We start from the raw sequence: 16063 nt of genomic DNA, 5'->3' as shown, positions 1-16063 counted from the left end.
ATCAAGTTGATTGTGGAGCTTTAATCCGCTGCTCCTGAGGCTGCTGGGAGAGATTTCCCTTTCTCTTCTTTGTTCTCACAGCTCCCAGGGGCTCAGCTTTGGATTTAGCCCCGCCTGTGCGTGTAGGTCACCGGAGGGCGTCTGTTGTTTGCTCAGACAGGACGGGGTTAAAGGAGCCGCTGATTCGGAGGCTCTGGCTCACTCAGGCCGTGGGGGAGGGAGGGGCACGGAGTGCGGGGCGGGCCCGCGGCGGCAGAGGCCGGCGAGACGTTGCAGCCTGAGGCGCGCCTGTGCGTTCTCCCGGGGGAGTTGTCCCTGGATCCCGGGACCCTGGCAGTGGCGGGCTGCACAGGCTCCCCGGAAGGGCGTGTGGCTAGTGACCTGTGTTCGCACACAGGCCTCCCGGTGGCGGCAGCAGCGGCCCTAGCGTCTCATGTCTGTCTCTGGGCTCCGCACTTTTAGCCGCGGCTCGCGCCCGTCCCTGGAGCTCTCTCAAGCAGCGTTCTTAATCCCCTCTCCTCGTGCACCAGGAAACAAAGAGGGACGTAAAAGTCTCTTGCCTCTTCGGCAGTTCCAGACTTCTCCCCGGACTCTCTCCCGGCCAGCCGCGGTGCACTAACGCCCTGCAGGCTGTGTTCACGCCGCCAACCTCAGTCCTCTCCCGGTGCTCCGACAAAAGCCGGAGCCTCAGCTCCCACTCCCGCCCGCCCCGGCGGGCGAGCAGACAAGCCTCTCGGCTGGCGAGTTCCGGTCGGCCCGATCCTCTGCGCTGGAATCTGTCCGCTTTGTCCTCCGCACCCCTGTTGCTGTGCTCTCCTCCGCGGCTCCCAAGCTCCCCCACTCCGCCTCCCGAAGCCTCCACCCGCGAAGGGGCTTCCTAGTGTGTGGACACTTTTCCTCCTTCACAGCTCTCTCCCGCTGGTGCAGGACCCGTCCCTATCCTTTTGTCTCTGTTTAGTTTTTTCTTTTGCCCTACCCAGGTACGTGGGGGGTTTCTTGCCTTTTGGGAGGTCTGAGGTCTTCTGCCAGCGTTCAGTAGATGCTCTGTCTTGTATGCATTTTAAATCCTCTTCCCTTGAATAGATTTCCCCACCCATACTAAAAGTCATCTGGATTATGCTAATTGTATTATATAACATATAATATATTGGGTATAATGTATTGGGTATTCTATCAAATGTTGAACCTAGGTAAATATTTCAGGTTTCCGGAATGAACTCATAAATCTTGTATTAAGATGGCTCAGTAATACAGTCTGGCTGATTGAATGTATGATAATACCCTAAAGTTAAATCCTTTTGTCTTTTGTTGAAGAATCTTGTATTGGAATATGATAAGCAGTCAGAGCAGTTGGATCTGGAGAAAGAACGGGCTCATAATTTTGAGCACCAAGTAGAAGACCTGACAAGACAATTAAGGAATCTGACTTTTCAGGTAACTTTAAATTGAGCAAATGCATACATGGAAATTGTAATAAGTATATTTCAATTCTAATATTTTTTTGCACAAAAAATTAAATTTAATACATAGTCAGAAACTTTATTTTCTTTTTCCCACTGTTGGGAGAAGAATATGACAGAAAACTAGCCACCATCCCGTCTTATTGCTGTAATCTCAGTTCTGGGTTTTTTGTTTTCATTTTTTCATTTCCGCCTTTTCCTCTGTTAGTGCTGCTGGTCTCTTGTAATGTTTGCCAAATTAATATCAACAGTGGTAGTGTTTTAAACTTACTCTTGATTTTCCGTTTTCATTCTGTGGAATCGATTTTGAAATCTTCACTTTTTTATGCTATGCCAATATTCTCATTAATGTTGCATTTTATTCTTCCTCTCCTGTGTGTATTTTCTGCATGTTTACAGTAATGAATCATTTGTCATTCTAGTGTGAAAAATTAAACTCAGATAATGAAGACCTCCTGGCCCGTATTGAGACACTGCAGTCTAACACCCGGTTATTAGAAGTGCAGATTTTGGAAGTCCACAAAGCCAAGGCCATGGCAGACAAAGAGTTGGAAGCTGAAAAACTTCAGAAAGAGCAGAAAATAAAGGTAAAAACAGTTCTGTGGGATTAATTCATTTATATAGTGATATTTTTATCAAAGTATTTAAGTGAATGAAAGACTTGCTAATGAGTAGCATTTGTTAATGTAGCAAAGTTTATTAAATCCTTAATGTATGCCAGCTATGAATTTGAGAATCCAAGTTATAATTTTTGGGTGTATTCTTTTTTTAAGTATGGAACTTTCTGTACTTTATATGTCAGATTTATTTTATAGCCCCTTACAGATACTTTTTTTTAATGCTGGTTGGCTTAGGGGTGGTGATGTTTTTATTTTTAATTTTAGGAGCATGCCAGTTCTGTAAACGAGCTTGAAGAGCTTCAGCTACAACTGCAAAAGGAAAAGAAACAGCTTCAGAAAACCATGCAAGAATTAGAGCTGGTTAGAAAGGTAAAATGAAACACCAGACTCAAAACCGATACGAATATTCACATTCTTAAACTATTCTGTAAACATAGAAAAGAAATATTTGAAAAACAACGTTAGTTGTGGTGCTGAAATACTGCTTTATAGATTATTTGCCTCCAAATACTGAAAATTTAATGTAGTTCTCTGAGTGCCTGTCTCTCCAGAAGAATCTAGGCTCACAAATTATTAGACTTCAGTTTGCTATTTTATTTTTCATACCTGATTGTTGTATGACAAATGAAGATTTAATTAATGTCAAAAGCTAAAGTTAGTATTATGCTTAGAACTTTGGCTCATTTTTCTCTACTTTTTCAAAGATGAGGGCAAAAATAAAGGTACTATAAGAGTTGCTTAAATATGAACATTTATAAATAAGAGCCCCACAAGAGCAGATACACCAATTGTAGTTAATGAAAACTATAATGAAATACAATGACACTGAAAAGTCAAATTATTACAAAAATACTTTCTGAAATTACAAACTAGAATGTATCCAACTTGTAGTTTCTGCCTTAATGTATGAACTTTCTCTATAGAGCCAGTGTGTTCCCGTGGCATCCTTTTAGAAATTCTGGAACAAAAGTAACTCATCTGGTGTTATGTGGATCTTTTATTATAACATGTGCAGGATGCCCAACAAACCACATTGATGAACATGGAAATTGCTGATTACGAACGCTTGATGAAAGAATTAAATCAAAAGTTAGCTAATAAGAGCAGCAAGATAGAAGATTTGGAACAAGAAATAAAACTCCAAAAACAGAAGCAAGAAACGCTGCAGGATGAAATGAGTGAGTAAAATAGAGCCCACTTTGGCTCGCGGTCACTGCCCCCAACAGAGGGCGGGGCCGGTGGGGGGGGGTGCTAGCTGTGGCTTTCACCAGCTCCTGGCGGCCAGATCATCCACACAGCAGGGACCCCGCCCGAGGACCAGAGGGGGGGCTGTGAAACCACTTCCTGTACCCTTGTGTGCAGTCCAGGTGGGTGCTTAATGTGTTCATTCCCGTAAACGGTTCTCAGGTGGTCCTGGGCCACCATTTGCTGATTGTCAGCAGAGTGGGATAATGCAGTAGCGGCGAAATCTTTCTTTTTCAGGTGATTATATTCCATTTTATCTGTTAAATAATTTCTAATGTAAGCATCTAGAGCTCTAAGTAGCCCTTTAGGCACTCCTTCAGCTACAGCTAACAAATTGATACGTTGTATTTTTATTTTAATTCAGCTGAAAATACTTTTTAATTTCCTTTGAATCTCTTTTTTGGCCCATGGGTTTTTTGTTTTGTTTTGTTTTGTTTTGTTTTTGGCTACATTGGGTCTTCGTTGCTGCACCTGGGCTTCCTCTAGTTGCGGCGATCAGGGGCTACTCTTCGTCGTGATGTGTGGGCTTCTCATTACGGTGACTTCTCTTGTGGAGCACGGGCTCTAGGTGCGTGGGCTTCGGTAGTTGTGGTACGTGGGCTCAGTAGTTGTGGCTCGCAGGCTTAGTTGCTCCACAGCATGTGGGATCTTCCCGGACCAGGGCTCGAACCCGTGTCCCCTGCATTGGCAGGCGGATTCTTAACCACTGCGCCACCAGGGAAGTCCTGGCCCATGGGTTTTTTAATTCCTAAGTAATTAAAGGAATTTTCAGATATCTTTCTGTGAATGGTTTCTTTAAATCCTTACTGTGCACATACCACGTCTTGCAGCTGCGTTCTTGTGCAAACTGGGTAGCAGGGCTCCAGGTCACACACGTTGCAAACATTTGGTTTTGCAAGTTAGTCAACTAGCTGAAAAAGAGTCTTGAACCTGGGAAAAACTAAAAAGAGCTGCTTATTCAAGAAACCACCCACTGTCACTGGTGAATAAGTACAGGAATGAGAGGTTCAGGCAGCGGGTGCCAAGAGCTCAGAGGGAGGAGCTTCTGCAGACAAGCGATTGAAAGTTGGGACTTGCGTTGGGTGTGAGATTTGAAGAGAAGAAGCAGGTTGGGAAGGGTGGTCCTTTCTGCAGCATAGTTACGAGCAGAAGTGAAAAGAAATAACATAATTTTGGAAGTCTTAACTAGTTGGAGGAAAAGGCTTGCCCTGTTAGGGAGAAGTGAAATGTAATTAGGAAGCTCTTCTTTATCCAGTTCAGAAAGGCCCTGAATACCAGAATGTACTTGGGCCCTTTTGAAGGACAGCGGGACAGATCAGTGAGCACAGTGTGGAGTCTTGGAAATGCTCCCAGCCTCGGGCAGCACAGGCCCTGCAAGGCTGAGCTGGGGAGCTGGGGACCCCCCGGGGAGGAGGGTGAGGACACATCAGGACAGTGTCCATGCAAAACCCTCAGCCAGCTCACTCTGCCTGGGGCGTGAGGAACACACATCTCCTTAATCCCAGGCCCTCCAGCATCGGGCCCCCGTGTACCTTCTCAGCCTAACCTTCGTTACTCCCTCGGTGCAGAGGCCCTTCCTTCTTCCTGAAGCACGACTCATGTTTTTCCACGACTGTGTCTGCTGCTGTGCCCTCACTCTCCCACTCCTGTGCTCACCTTCTGGAATCCTTACTAATCTTAAATGTTTGCTGTTCCAGGAAGTCTTCCTTGTCCCAAGCAGATATAACCTGGATATAACCTTGAGCCAACGTGGGTCCGCATGGCCTTTTGCATTTCTGTCGTAATAGTTATATTTTGCTTTACGTTATCACACTATCCCAGATGGTATCCTCTCTTTTCATTCTGTGTTCTCGGAGCTCATAATTCCTGGAGCACTTAAAGGCTTTGTATGTAATTTGTGCCTTGTACAGTCTTTTCAGGACTGGGTAAATAGTTGCCAGGAAGTAACTGATGATAACATATCGTAAAGGCAAGTTAAGGTATTTTCTTACAGGACAGCTGCTCTTGTTTACTGAGTGATACCGTCCTTGCATGTGGATTTAACTTCATGGAGTTAGTCATTGCTGGTGGGGTCTTCTAGCAGCCGTCACGTGGCCACGTTCGTGGCCTAGACTCAGCATCAGGCACACTTGTTCTCTAAAGGCCCAGGTCGTAAATCTTGGGCCCCAGGTCTCTGTCAGGTGTTCTTTACTTGCTTCACAATGGCTGTGGCCAGGTTGGCCTGCTGGTGTGGTTGGTACTGTGATCTGGACGGTGAATCCACTTATTCCCATTTGATGCTCTTCTTTACCTCTGTTAGCATAAAAGTTTTTTGTTTTAATCACGTTTCAGTCTGTTCCTTAATGAACTCTTTGTCATTAATGAACAAAACAGTATCACAAACACAGATCAGGTCTGTGCCTCTAAGGCGATTAGAAACACACAGCACCTCTTTTGAGGTATTTCTTACAAGTAAAGTCTATGTTTTAGGTACACAGTAAGTATATGCCTTTATTTTAGAGATACGTGCTAAAATACATACAGACAAATGGACTTCAAGTGTGGGGGGCCCAGGGGGCACAGGAGTAAGTGAGAATGTGGGTCTGGGGTTGCAGACGTTTGCTGTAAAGGGCCAGACAACACGCATTTTCAGCTTTGCGGGCCCTGTGGTCTCTTGCTGCGCTAAAGCAGCCGTAAACAGTATGTAAACAAACTGTTCACAGAAACAGGCAGCAACAGTGGCCTGTGGGCCTGACGCTTGATCTGGGTGGAATGAGATTGGCCATGTGTTGGTGATCGTTAAAGGCAGTGATGGGTCCAGTGGGGTTTAGTGTGTTATTGTCACTAGTGTCATATGTGTTTGCAATGGTCCATAATAAAAATCTAAGACAAATTCCTTTCAGAGGTAGACTAATACAAAGAAAAGACTTGTCATTTGTTTACTTAAATTCACTCATAAAACTGTTTCTCCTGAAACGATCTCTCCCACTAGCTTCACTGCAGGCTTCAGTACAACAGTATGAGGAAAAAAACACCAAAATCAAGCAGTTGCTTGTGAAAACCAAAAAAGAACTGGCGGATTCAAAGCGAGCGGTATGCGAATTCCTCAGTGTCGTATTTCAGTCCTTATTCATAGAGGATTTGTGAATAACTGCACTATTTAATTTAACCGAGTTTCTTGTTCTGTAGGAAACTGATCACTTAATACTTCAAGCGTCTTTAAAGGGCGAGCTGGAGGCAAGCCAGCAGCAAGTAGAAGTGTATAAAGTAAGATTCTTTTTAGTCTTTAAGATTTTAAAAATTTGCATGTGGAAGTCAGGTACCACTTGGGGATTTTTCTAAATATATATGTACATATTAAACACACACACACATCTCTCCCCCTAAATGTTCTTCATCAACATTTTGAGGAAGGAGAAGCAGTGAGCCAAGTGTGGCTTATAACTGGGTTTACCATTGAGCATAAGCTTGGTTCTTTTCACGTATTTGAAAACCCATAATACATTAAGAATATGGCAGCAGAAAATAAACATGGCCCCAAACCTACATCTGAACTTTCTTTTTTTTAAAAAAAAATTTATTTATTTATTTTTGTTGTGTTGGGTCTTCGTTTCTGTGCGAGGGCTTTCTCTAGTTGTGGCAAGCGGCGGCCACCCTTCATCACGGTGCGCCGGCCTCTCACTATCGCGGCCTGTCTTGTTGCGGAGCACAGGCTCCAGATGCGCAGGCTCAGTAGCTGTGGCTCACGGGCCTAGTTGCTCCACGGCATGTGGGATCTTCCCAGACCAGGGCTCGAACCCGTGTCCCCTGCATCGGCAGGCGGACTCTCAACCACTGCGCCACCAGGGAAGCCCCTGAACTTTCTAAATGATAGTATAGTCACAGGAATCTGTTTATAAAAAGGTTTTATATATTCATGTTACATTACATCTATTACGTTTATATTTTTTTATATCCATTATGTTTATATATAATATCTTTAGGTATTTAATTAAACGTTGAACTGTAACGTGTTGTCTGGAATTTTTTTCATGATTGATTTTGATTCAAGGAAAACCAAGTTAATTTATTGTGAAAATGTTCTACTCATATTGACTCCAGTCTTTCAATAATCATAAGTTAAAAATCCTACTATTTAATTACGTCCCTTAAATATAGTCCTCTCTCAAAACCCAAGTTGGTGTTTAACGAAAGTCGGTTTAACCAACGAAGATCTGATTCACCAGAGCCTGACCGAAAGCCTCTGCCCCCAGATTCAGCTGGCGGAAATGACGTCGGAGAAGCACAAAGCTCACCAGCACCTGAAGGCGTCCGCGGACCAGCAGCAGCGCACGCTGGGCGCCTACCAGCAGAGGGTGGCAGCCCTGCAGGAGGAGTGCCGCGCGGCCAGGGTGCGTCCTCCCCAGGGCGGGCGGCTCCCACCCGGCTTGGCCCCATCCACCCCAACCCCAGCCCAGCCCTGACTCTCACTCGCATAACTTCTTTTTGCTAAAGGGAAAGACATGGGTACATACTCGTTCCATTTTAACCTTGTTTTACAGTTTCTGTGTGGAAGAAAGGTATTTTTTTTCTTTTTTTTCTTTTTTTTTTAGTTTTTTCATTAGGAAGGTTACAGTTCTCTCTGAGGGCTAAGTGATTATAAAATCATATTCTGTTAGAACAGCCACTTTCTTTCTTCAACACACAGAACAGACCCCTGCAGTGGTTTTGTTACAGGTGCAGCTCTGTCTAAGCCACCTTGGCAAAGGGGCCTTGGAAGGTCACGGGTCACTTCAAGAAAGTCCAAGACCTAGAATTTAACTTTTCCCACTCTCTTTTGAAAAGTGAAGTTCAAGTAGCTTAATTTCTTTGAATTAATTTTTCTTATATTTATCATAAGTGAAAATTGTTCTAAAGTTCCAAAGGCAAATAGTGCTATTATAAAATTTATGGGCAATAAATTAATTTACATGGGACGAAAACAGGTAGAAATGTACCTCTTGTCAGACAAAATTATGTCGTTCAAAGGCTTTAAAAAAGTGTAAGGCCAACAGAAGTGTACTTTTTAGGGAAAGGTAACTGGGGGCTAAAAAGTATCAGCCATTTTGCTTATTTTTAAAGAAAGGTTTTCATCTTAATTCATTAGTCTCTGAGAGAAAATAGGAGGATCACACAACCTAGAAAATGCAGTAAATTTCTCTCTCTCTGAACTGTTACAGGCAGAACAAGCTGCTGTCACCTCTGAATTTGAGAGCTACAAAGTCCGAGTTCACAACGTTCTAAAACAACAGAAAACTAAGTCTGTGTCTCAGACTGAGACCGACGGAGCCAAACAAGAAAGGTAAAGTCTGAGCTACGCGGAACCTCCCACGGGGCTGGGAGATCCTGCTCTGGTTGCTTTTGACCGTGGAGGTTTACATGTAGTCACCAGTGAGGACAGAGCCGGCTTCACCGCACTGTTCACGCGGAGAGACGTGTGCAGGAGCCGTGGAGCCAGGCGGCGTCCGGACACCCGGGCCACACAGTCCAACCCTGTCCGTCGGTTCCGGTCACAGTGTAAGGACAGACGTCACCGTTACGTCAGGACTAGTTTTTCCACTTTTGAAAATACAGTAGGAGAATAAAAATACTTCCTTGATGTACTTATTCACCATTAGTTAGGCTAAGCATAAGTTGATTAAAAACATTTTACTTGTTTCAAAAAGTTTTAAGTTAACTAAATTTTCATCTAGAATTAAATTTTTCTTCTTAAATGTATGACAATCTCAATTACATACTGTTTCAATAGTATATTAATGCTCCTTAAAAACTAGCATACAGATCACTTTTGCGAGTTATTCAAAAATGTACTAGGAATGAAAGACAGGGCATTCTACAGCATGTGTGTTTTGTGTTTGTACGCAGAGACCCGCTGTTCAGAGCAATTTTATATCTGGCTCTTATTGTTCTTAGTAGGACTAAATATCCTGCAGTATTTGTGTGTTTATGCTTGTGTTACTTTTTAAGTATTTAATAAACAAGGGAACTGTAGGCTGAAAAATGATGAGATTTTTTTTTCTTTCAATAGCTCATCTTAAAGCCAAAGTAGAATATTGACACACTTACTATAAAAATATCACCACTTACAAGAGTCGATTTTGATCATGCCAGAATCTTGTGTTAAAATTATTTTAATGTAAATGTTTTAAGTTCCTTCTTCTTTCTTATATATTAAATAGTTTTTTTAAAAAGAAATTAATAGTGTATTATACCACTTGTGACAGAGTTATAGGTTTTAGCTGTTTTTCTCCAAAGACTTTCTTTCACTGTAACTTGGTGTAACATGCTGTTCCCAGAATGGTTACCTTAGAACTGCATTTCTTTTTTTTTCAACTAATGACATAGTCCTGTAATATAAAATAGGCCATTTTGATGCCATTTAATGGTCTACTCCATTTGAATGTGAAATTTGTAAATTCAGAGACTTTTGTAAACATGTAGTGTCTGCGATCTGAAGTCTGATTATAGCGTCTTTTATTTCACATTTAATCCTATTCTCTGAATTCTTGTGATTATTATATTTCCTTTAGAATCATCCATAATTGCAGAGTATGACATTGAAAGGTTATATGATTAAAGTAAAATTTATTTGAAATCACAAAATCAGTTTTACATCTTTCAAAAAATTTTTTTAACTGTTTCTGTTTCAGAGATCATCTGGAGATGCTGATTGACCAACTAAAGATCAAATTACAAGACACCCAAAATAACTTACAGATCAACGTCTCTGAACTGCAGACCTTGCAGTCTGAACACGACGCCCTACTAGAAAGGCACAACAGGATGCTGCAGGAGACCGTGTCCAAGGAGACCGGGCTCCGAGAGAAGTAAGGCTGGTGGCTCCAGCAGGCCCGTGGGTGCCGGGGGACAGAGCGTATGTTTGCTGGAGCTCCCGGTGTGGTGCTCCTGGGGCGGATGCAGGCTGATAGCTGGAAATAGGTGTTTCCACAGGCTTGGTGACTTGCTGCTTCTACCTTAGAGCTCCCCCTTTTGATTGCTTCTCTACTTAGCTTTTCTAAGAGTAATTTTATCTGCTCACCCAGTGCTCTGTCTCCCGTGGCCTTCGCGGCCAGATGCTTCTTTCCAGCCAGGTGTCAGAGGACGAGCACTTTTCTTTCTCTCTAGAGGAAAACATTCCGAAAGCTGCTGACTGAGCTCCCTGTGCAGCTGCATCCTTGGCCTGTCACATCGCCACACTCGTGCTAATCAGTGCTCCAGGGAGTCTCTGGGGTGTCGGCAGAATAGACGGATTATTGTGAACAAGAAGCTTTGAGCTCCTGGGATACAGCAGTTGGGTTCACGGAGCATCTTCTGTCCGGGGTGTGGGGATGCTCTGCAGAGCTCAGGTGTGCTCGTCTTACGAGTTGAAAGCACTTGGTTTGCTTGGCTTTAGACCTTTCCACGGTGTGACTTACCTGTGTTAATCATGTAACTCACAGTTCCAGGAAGACCCACCAATCTTCTGACTACCTGGCACCAGGTTTTCCATGAGATTAGCTTACACAGTGATGGTCACTCGCTGTTTACATCAGAAGTTTCCAGCACTTATTCTTTATTCTAGAAGGGTGGTTGCGACTATAGTGCTAACACGACTGAAGTGCAGTTACCTCGTGCTCCACGTGTAGCCCTGTGCTCTGATAAACTATGAAGGAAGCTTCTCATCTGAACACCCAGCGTGCTTCCTCAGCGCAGGCCCCACATCGGAAGTGGGGGATGGCCGGGGTGGTTTTGAGCTCAAGACCAAGGCTGTGATACAGGCACAGAGTCTATTAGAAGCACAGCACGTGTGGGGGGAGCACACGGAGAGGCAGTTTACTTACGACAGAAGCAAAGCAGAGCTACACACCCCAAGAAGCGTGTGGGCGTCCTTGCTGACAAGGAGTGCGCCAAAGGGGCGATTTAAATTGCTCACACAGGGGCCATCTCCCAGGTCTGTTCTGTCCTCTGGCCAAGCATCCTGCTTCATTTCCCACACCTGCTCTGACCCCGGGCCCTGCCCAATATGCGTGTGCATCCTTTAGCCAAGATGGATTTCAGTGGGAGGGTCTCTGGGAGATGGACAGCACGTATTATGGGATAGCACCCCCTCCCTTTTTGACCCTCCCGAGAAATGTTTCTGCACGTGCAGTCGGGGAGGTCTCCTTCACCTCCAGAATGGTAGATGCGGTCGTCGTATCTTTTTACCCCAGCAGCTTAGTTTCTCCCTGCTCTGCCATTAACCTTTTTGTTGAAGTGTCAGGGGGACACAAGCTCCAGTTTGCTCGGACCAGGGGCCCGTCTGTGTCCTGCCTCAGTTCCCCAGGTGCACGTGCAGTCCACGTCTCAGGGCAAGGCTATGTCTGGGGTGGAAGCTCTCACACGGCACGGCCCTCTCCCCAGGCTGTGCGCCGTGCAGTCGGAGAACTCCGCGATGAAGTCTGAGCACGCACAGACCGTGAGTCAGCTCTCGGCCCAGCACGAGGCCCTGCGTGGCAGCTTCCGAGACCAGGTGCTGCAGCTGCAGGAGGAGCACCGGCGGACAGTGGAGACGCTGCAGCAGCAGCTGAGCAGGCTGCAGGCCCAGCTCTTCCAGCTCCGGAGCGAGCCGTCCACAAGAAGTATGTATGTATGCTCGGGACGCTGCCGTCCCTGTCCCGCCCTGTGTGTCTGCGCTTCCCACCGTCCTGAGGAAGTAGGTGACTTACGGGGTGACCACCAGCGTCAGTGCTGTGGTCAGTGAATATTGGATCCACTTACTGAGAGGAGACTTGGACATTGAACCCTCCTGTAGTGCTCACAGCAGCCTCTGCACCCCTCAGGATACCGACCTTCACGTAATTGGGTTTTCCTCCGACTCACGGAGGCTCTGTTGGTCTCAAGACCCGTGTCCAAATTCCAGTGTCCACTGCATATGTTTAGTGTTCTTCACTACTAGTCTTCAAATATGTCTGTCCTTTAATCAGAAATTCTAGAAAGAGCTGAACTTGTAGGATCATTTGGCCAAACACAGCTTCTTCCCATTCAGGTTTCTAATTAGTGGAGTTTGAGTTTAACCACACACACGACTTCCGTTCTGCTTCCTGGAAGAGATGGGAACCCGTCAGCCAAGTTGAGGCCACACTTCAGTATTAACTATCAACTTGATACTGATTCCTTGTCACCAGGGCATTGGCAGCTGTGGTCACGCCTCAGGATCGAAACCTATGCCAGGAGTCATCAGAGGAAAGTAACCAGCCAAGGAGACACTGGAATCAGGAATTAGCAGTAGCATAAGCAGTTAGCAAACTTTCAGGAAGGTGCTTCAGCAAAGGCAGCCGAAGGGCTAATGTTTGAAAAGCGGGGCTGGAGAGGGAACGTCATGGAAAGGAGAATAAAGGAAACTTGAAGTGAAAAGATCTGGTCAGAATTCTGGTCCCTAACGCACCTCAGAGATCTTGGACCAAGACATTTAATTTCTCTGACCGTGCGGTTTCTTGGGATTAATAAAGTAACGTGCTCGGAAGTATCTTATAAATCTCCCAGTTCTAGTCAGCGCTGCTTGTCAGCAAGCAGGGGAGCCCGGCCCGGACTCTGTGATGAGTCAGCCTGCCCTGGCTTCGGGGCTCTTCTTTGCTGGACGCCACAGAAGGAGCGGGCAATGGCAGGAGCCAGCAGGGTGGAGTGTGAGGCCAGTGGTCAGCAGGAGCATCCTCGGAGCTGATCTCAACAGCAGTGTGGTGTCCCAGAGTTTGCAGTGCCGTAAACACCCAATCCTCAGAATCTGGTTGAAGGGGTTTTGCCCTCGTTTAGCAGCTGGCCAGGCCTCTGCATTATGTCATCTAATGGTTTATCTTAACTCTGGTAGCAAGTACCACTGTTGCTGGATTGACTTAAGTGGTTAAAAGTTCAATAACTAAATTGTTAGGGCTGTTTCAGAAGTTCTTTCTTTCTACACCATTTGCTTGTCTTCTGGTTTTTCAGATTCCCTACCATATCATTTGTCATCCCTAGAATCATTTTAACTTTACTGTGTATCTCTGTTGATACTGAATCCATAATTTTGGACAAACTCTTACTCTTTAAAAAAAAAACATGTAACAGGCCCAGCTTCTTCCCAGCAACCTTTGAGGAGCCTTCGAGAAAGGAGAAGCGCAGACCTCCCGCTTCTGGATGTGCCGGCCACGACCCGGGAGGAGGGGGAGGGGATGGAGACCACGGACACCGAGTCCGTATCTTCCGCCGGCATCCACGTGCAGTCCTTAGAGCAGCTGCTCCGTTCTCCCGAAGCCAGACTCGGTACGCTTCCTGCTTCATTGTGCCTTTAGTGAATTCTGCTGTCCTATCCAGCTAATATTACTCTGATTTATAAATGTTTTTTTGAGCTACTCTAATAAAAATTTTTTTCAGTATTCCACCCTTTTTCAAATGGAAAACTTTGCTGCAGAATGAAACCAAAAAAAAAAAAATTTTTTTTTAAACAAAATAAAAAGTTCCGCCCAAAGCTTGAGCCAGAAATAGGTGGTTGGAAGTTCTGTAGTGGTGTAGAAATAGGATAAGTTTCTCTCACCCTTCTAAGAAACTGACAGTTCCCGCTTGTTCCTCTTGATGAAGTGGTCATGCTGAACTTGCCTTATTAATAACTGTAGTAAAGTTGTGGACTATTTTCTTCTTACCTATAATGCACATTAATGTTCCAAGTTCAGATGACTCTGTTCGTCATCTCGGAGTCTCCAGGATCTGGAGTGAGGACCAGTTGTGTCCTCAGTCCTAGACTGTGATTGGTCCTTGTCCCCCAGGAAGAGTTAGTCCTGATACGCTGTGGCCACAGCTCCACAATCGGACTTGGCTTTGCCATTTTTGCCAAAATTAACCTGTTGACTTTGAGCCTCTCCCCTCATGTATTAGATTTGAGTAATAATACCGCTCCTTCCCTGGTAGAAAATCCTTGTGAGAGACCATGATTTAAGTGATCAGTAACTGCTGGTACTTCCTCCTTTATAAGTAAAGTAACACCAGCTCTCGGGACATTAACAGATGAAGGAGGATGAAATCAGTAAGCTGGTGCCTACACGCTGGCCTAACAGCTTCCAGAACGAGCTCGTCGAGCCTGTGTCCAGGCAGGCGGCCCGCTCCACAGCAGAGTCCATTTAACCTGTGTCACATGCAGCCTTTTAACTGGGCCATGGGGGATGGAGAGCAGAGCGAAGTGTCAATACTTGGGTATTTTCTCATTTAGAATCTTGGCCTGTGACCCCTCATTTTGGAAATTAATTGTTGGGGCAATTCCTTGCAGAGCCTCCTTCCTGGCACGCTGAATTCACCAAAGAAGAATTGGTTCAAAAGCTCAGTTCCACCACAAAAAGTGCCGACCACTTAAACGGGCTGCTTCGGGAAACAGAAGCCACCAACGCCATCCTCATGGAGCAGATTAAGGTGAGGGCGGGACGCCACCTCCAGGAAGCCCTCCACACATAGACTCATGCGTCCATCACACCTTGATCCCTTACAGTGTTACATTTCTGAAATGGAGAAATATTCTTGGCTTTTATATCTTTTATATAAAGACTATTTTAATTTCTACTTTTTCTAAGAAGCCAGAATAGATTTAGAGATTAGACAGCTGTTCACAAGTCCTTGTTCCATGTTTGCTTGAGTAAAACTTGAAGGGATGTGAGTCCCTAAATTCCAGACATGGACCATAGAGCACTTCCAATTAGTGGCAAAGTGGCATGGGAGGTTTTCCTGTTTAAAGTCGACTCTGTAAGCATGTAGGAACCAGGCAGTTGAGGATTACACAGCTATCTGCACCCGAACTCTCTGTAATACAGCCATGTTGGTTGTTGACCTCTTCTCACAAGCCAGGCACTGCACTTTACGTTATGTTACCGTATTTAATTCTCATCATCTCTGGGTGAGAACAAGTTGATCAGGGTGGAGAAAGTTCAAACTTGTGTCTGTCTGAAAAGCACCTGCTTCTGCCCTGGACCTGCTTCTCCAAATAGATGGTCCTTCCTCAGTGTAGGCCCAGAGGCTGTCCTTGTCAAATTAGGTTTTTAATGCTGAGTTAATTCAGTTATTTGCAGTAAATTGTATATATCATGACATCCCACCTCTAACTATTTTAGTATGCATCTCTATAAAATATATAAAATAATATTTTCCCACATTGTCAAAGCTTTATCACAGCTAAAAAAAATCACTAAGTAGCCCAGAACCTGAGTGACTATTCAGATGTTATGCTTCCATAGACTGACATTGTCCCATGATTTCTTAGACCTTAGTGTCACTTTTTTAAATGACCCTATGTTTGAGGACAGAGTTGGCCAACTTTCATAGACTAACCTGAAATGATAAGTTGTAACCATGTATTTTTATTTGTTTCAACCCAGAAATCTTCCTCAAATATTCACCATCCTGCATCTTTTTCACATCGTCCTGTGCCCTCTTTTCTGTTAGTTTCTGATTGATATTCATTGTGAATTGTCTCTCTCTCCTGGACTCAACTTTTGTTTGGTCAAGTGCTCTTCGTCTTGTAGCGGCTCTGGCTGTGGACACCCTGCCTGCCTGCTGGGCGGGGGCGGGAGTGGGGATGGCGGTGGGTGTGGCCCACAGTCTGTCATCCCGGAGCCCTGGCTCTGGCCCCCTTCTGCCGAGCGCGGAGGGGGCGCCGACCCGCGTTATCCCCCCACCCCAGTCCCCGGTCTCAGCCCCGCTTCCCACCGTGCGCGGTGCTGCCTCTGCGGCCGGGCCCCTGGGCCCCGTCTCCCACGGCGCCTGCTTCCC

The 16063-nt window shown here is 45.2% G+C and overlaps 1 protein-coding gene across 2 annotated transcripts in view; it reads left to right on the top strand.

The window, feature by feature from the left end:
• GCC2 (GRIP and coiled-coil domain containing 2) overlaps positions 1-16063 on the top strand; it is a 41648-nt gene that overhangs the window by 19160 nt on the left and 6425 nt on the right. For both annotated transcript variants that reach the window (XM_060309763.1, XM_030845068.3), the window contains 12 exons: positions 1315-1434; positions 1883-2047; positions 2345-2449; positions 3096-3258; positions 6297-6397; positions 6494-6571; positions 7558-7695; positions 8503-8624; positions 9973-10149; positions 11702-11919; positions 13382-13576; positions 14574-14713. In XM_060309763.1, the coding sequence (XP_060165746.1) occupies positions 1315-1434; positions 1883-2047; positions 2345-2449; positions 3096-3258; positions 6297-6397; positions 6494-6571; positions 7558-7695; positions 8503-8624; positions 9973-10149; positions 11702-11919; positions 13382-13576; positions 14574-14713 (1722 nt within the window). The remainder of the gene's footprint in view (positions 1-1314; positions 1435-1882; positions 2048-2344; positions 2450-3095; positions 3259-6296; positions 6398-6493; positions 6572-7557; positions 7696-8502; positions 8625-9972; positions 10150-11701; positions 11920-13381; positions 13577-14573; positions 14714-16063) is intronic.

The sequence above is a fragment of the Globicephala melas genome, chromosome 12, assembly GCF_963455315.2.
Source record: "Globicephala melas chromosome 12, mGloMel1.2, whole genome shotgun sequence".
Lineage (NCBI taxonomy): Eukaryota > Metazoa > Chordata > Mammalia > Artiodactyla > Delphinidae > Globicephala > Globicephala melas.
The sequence above is the reverse complement of the archived record's forward strand: the minus strand, read 5'-3'. Positions and strand labels throughout refer to the sequence as shown.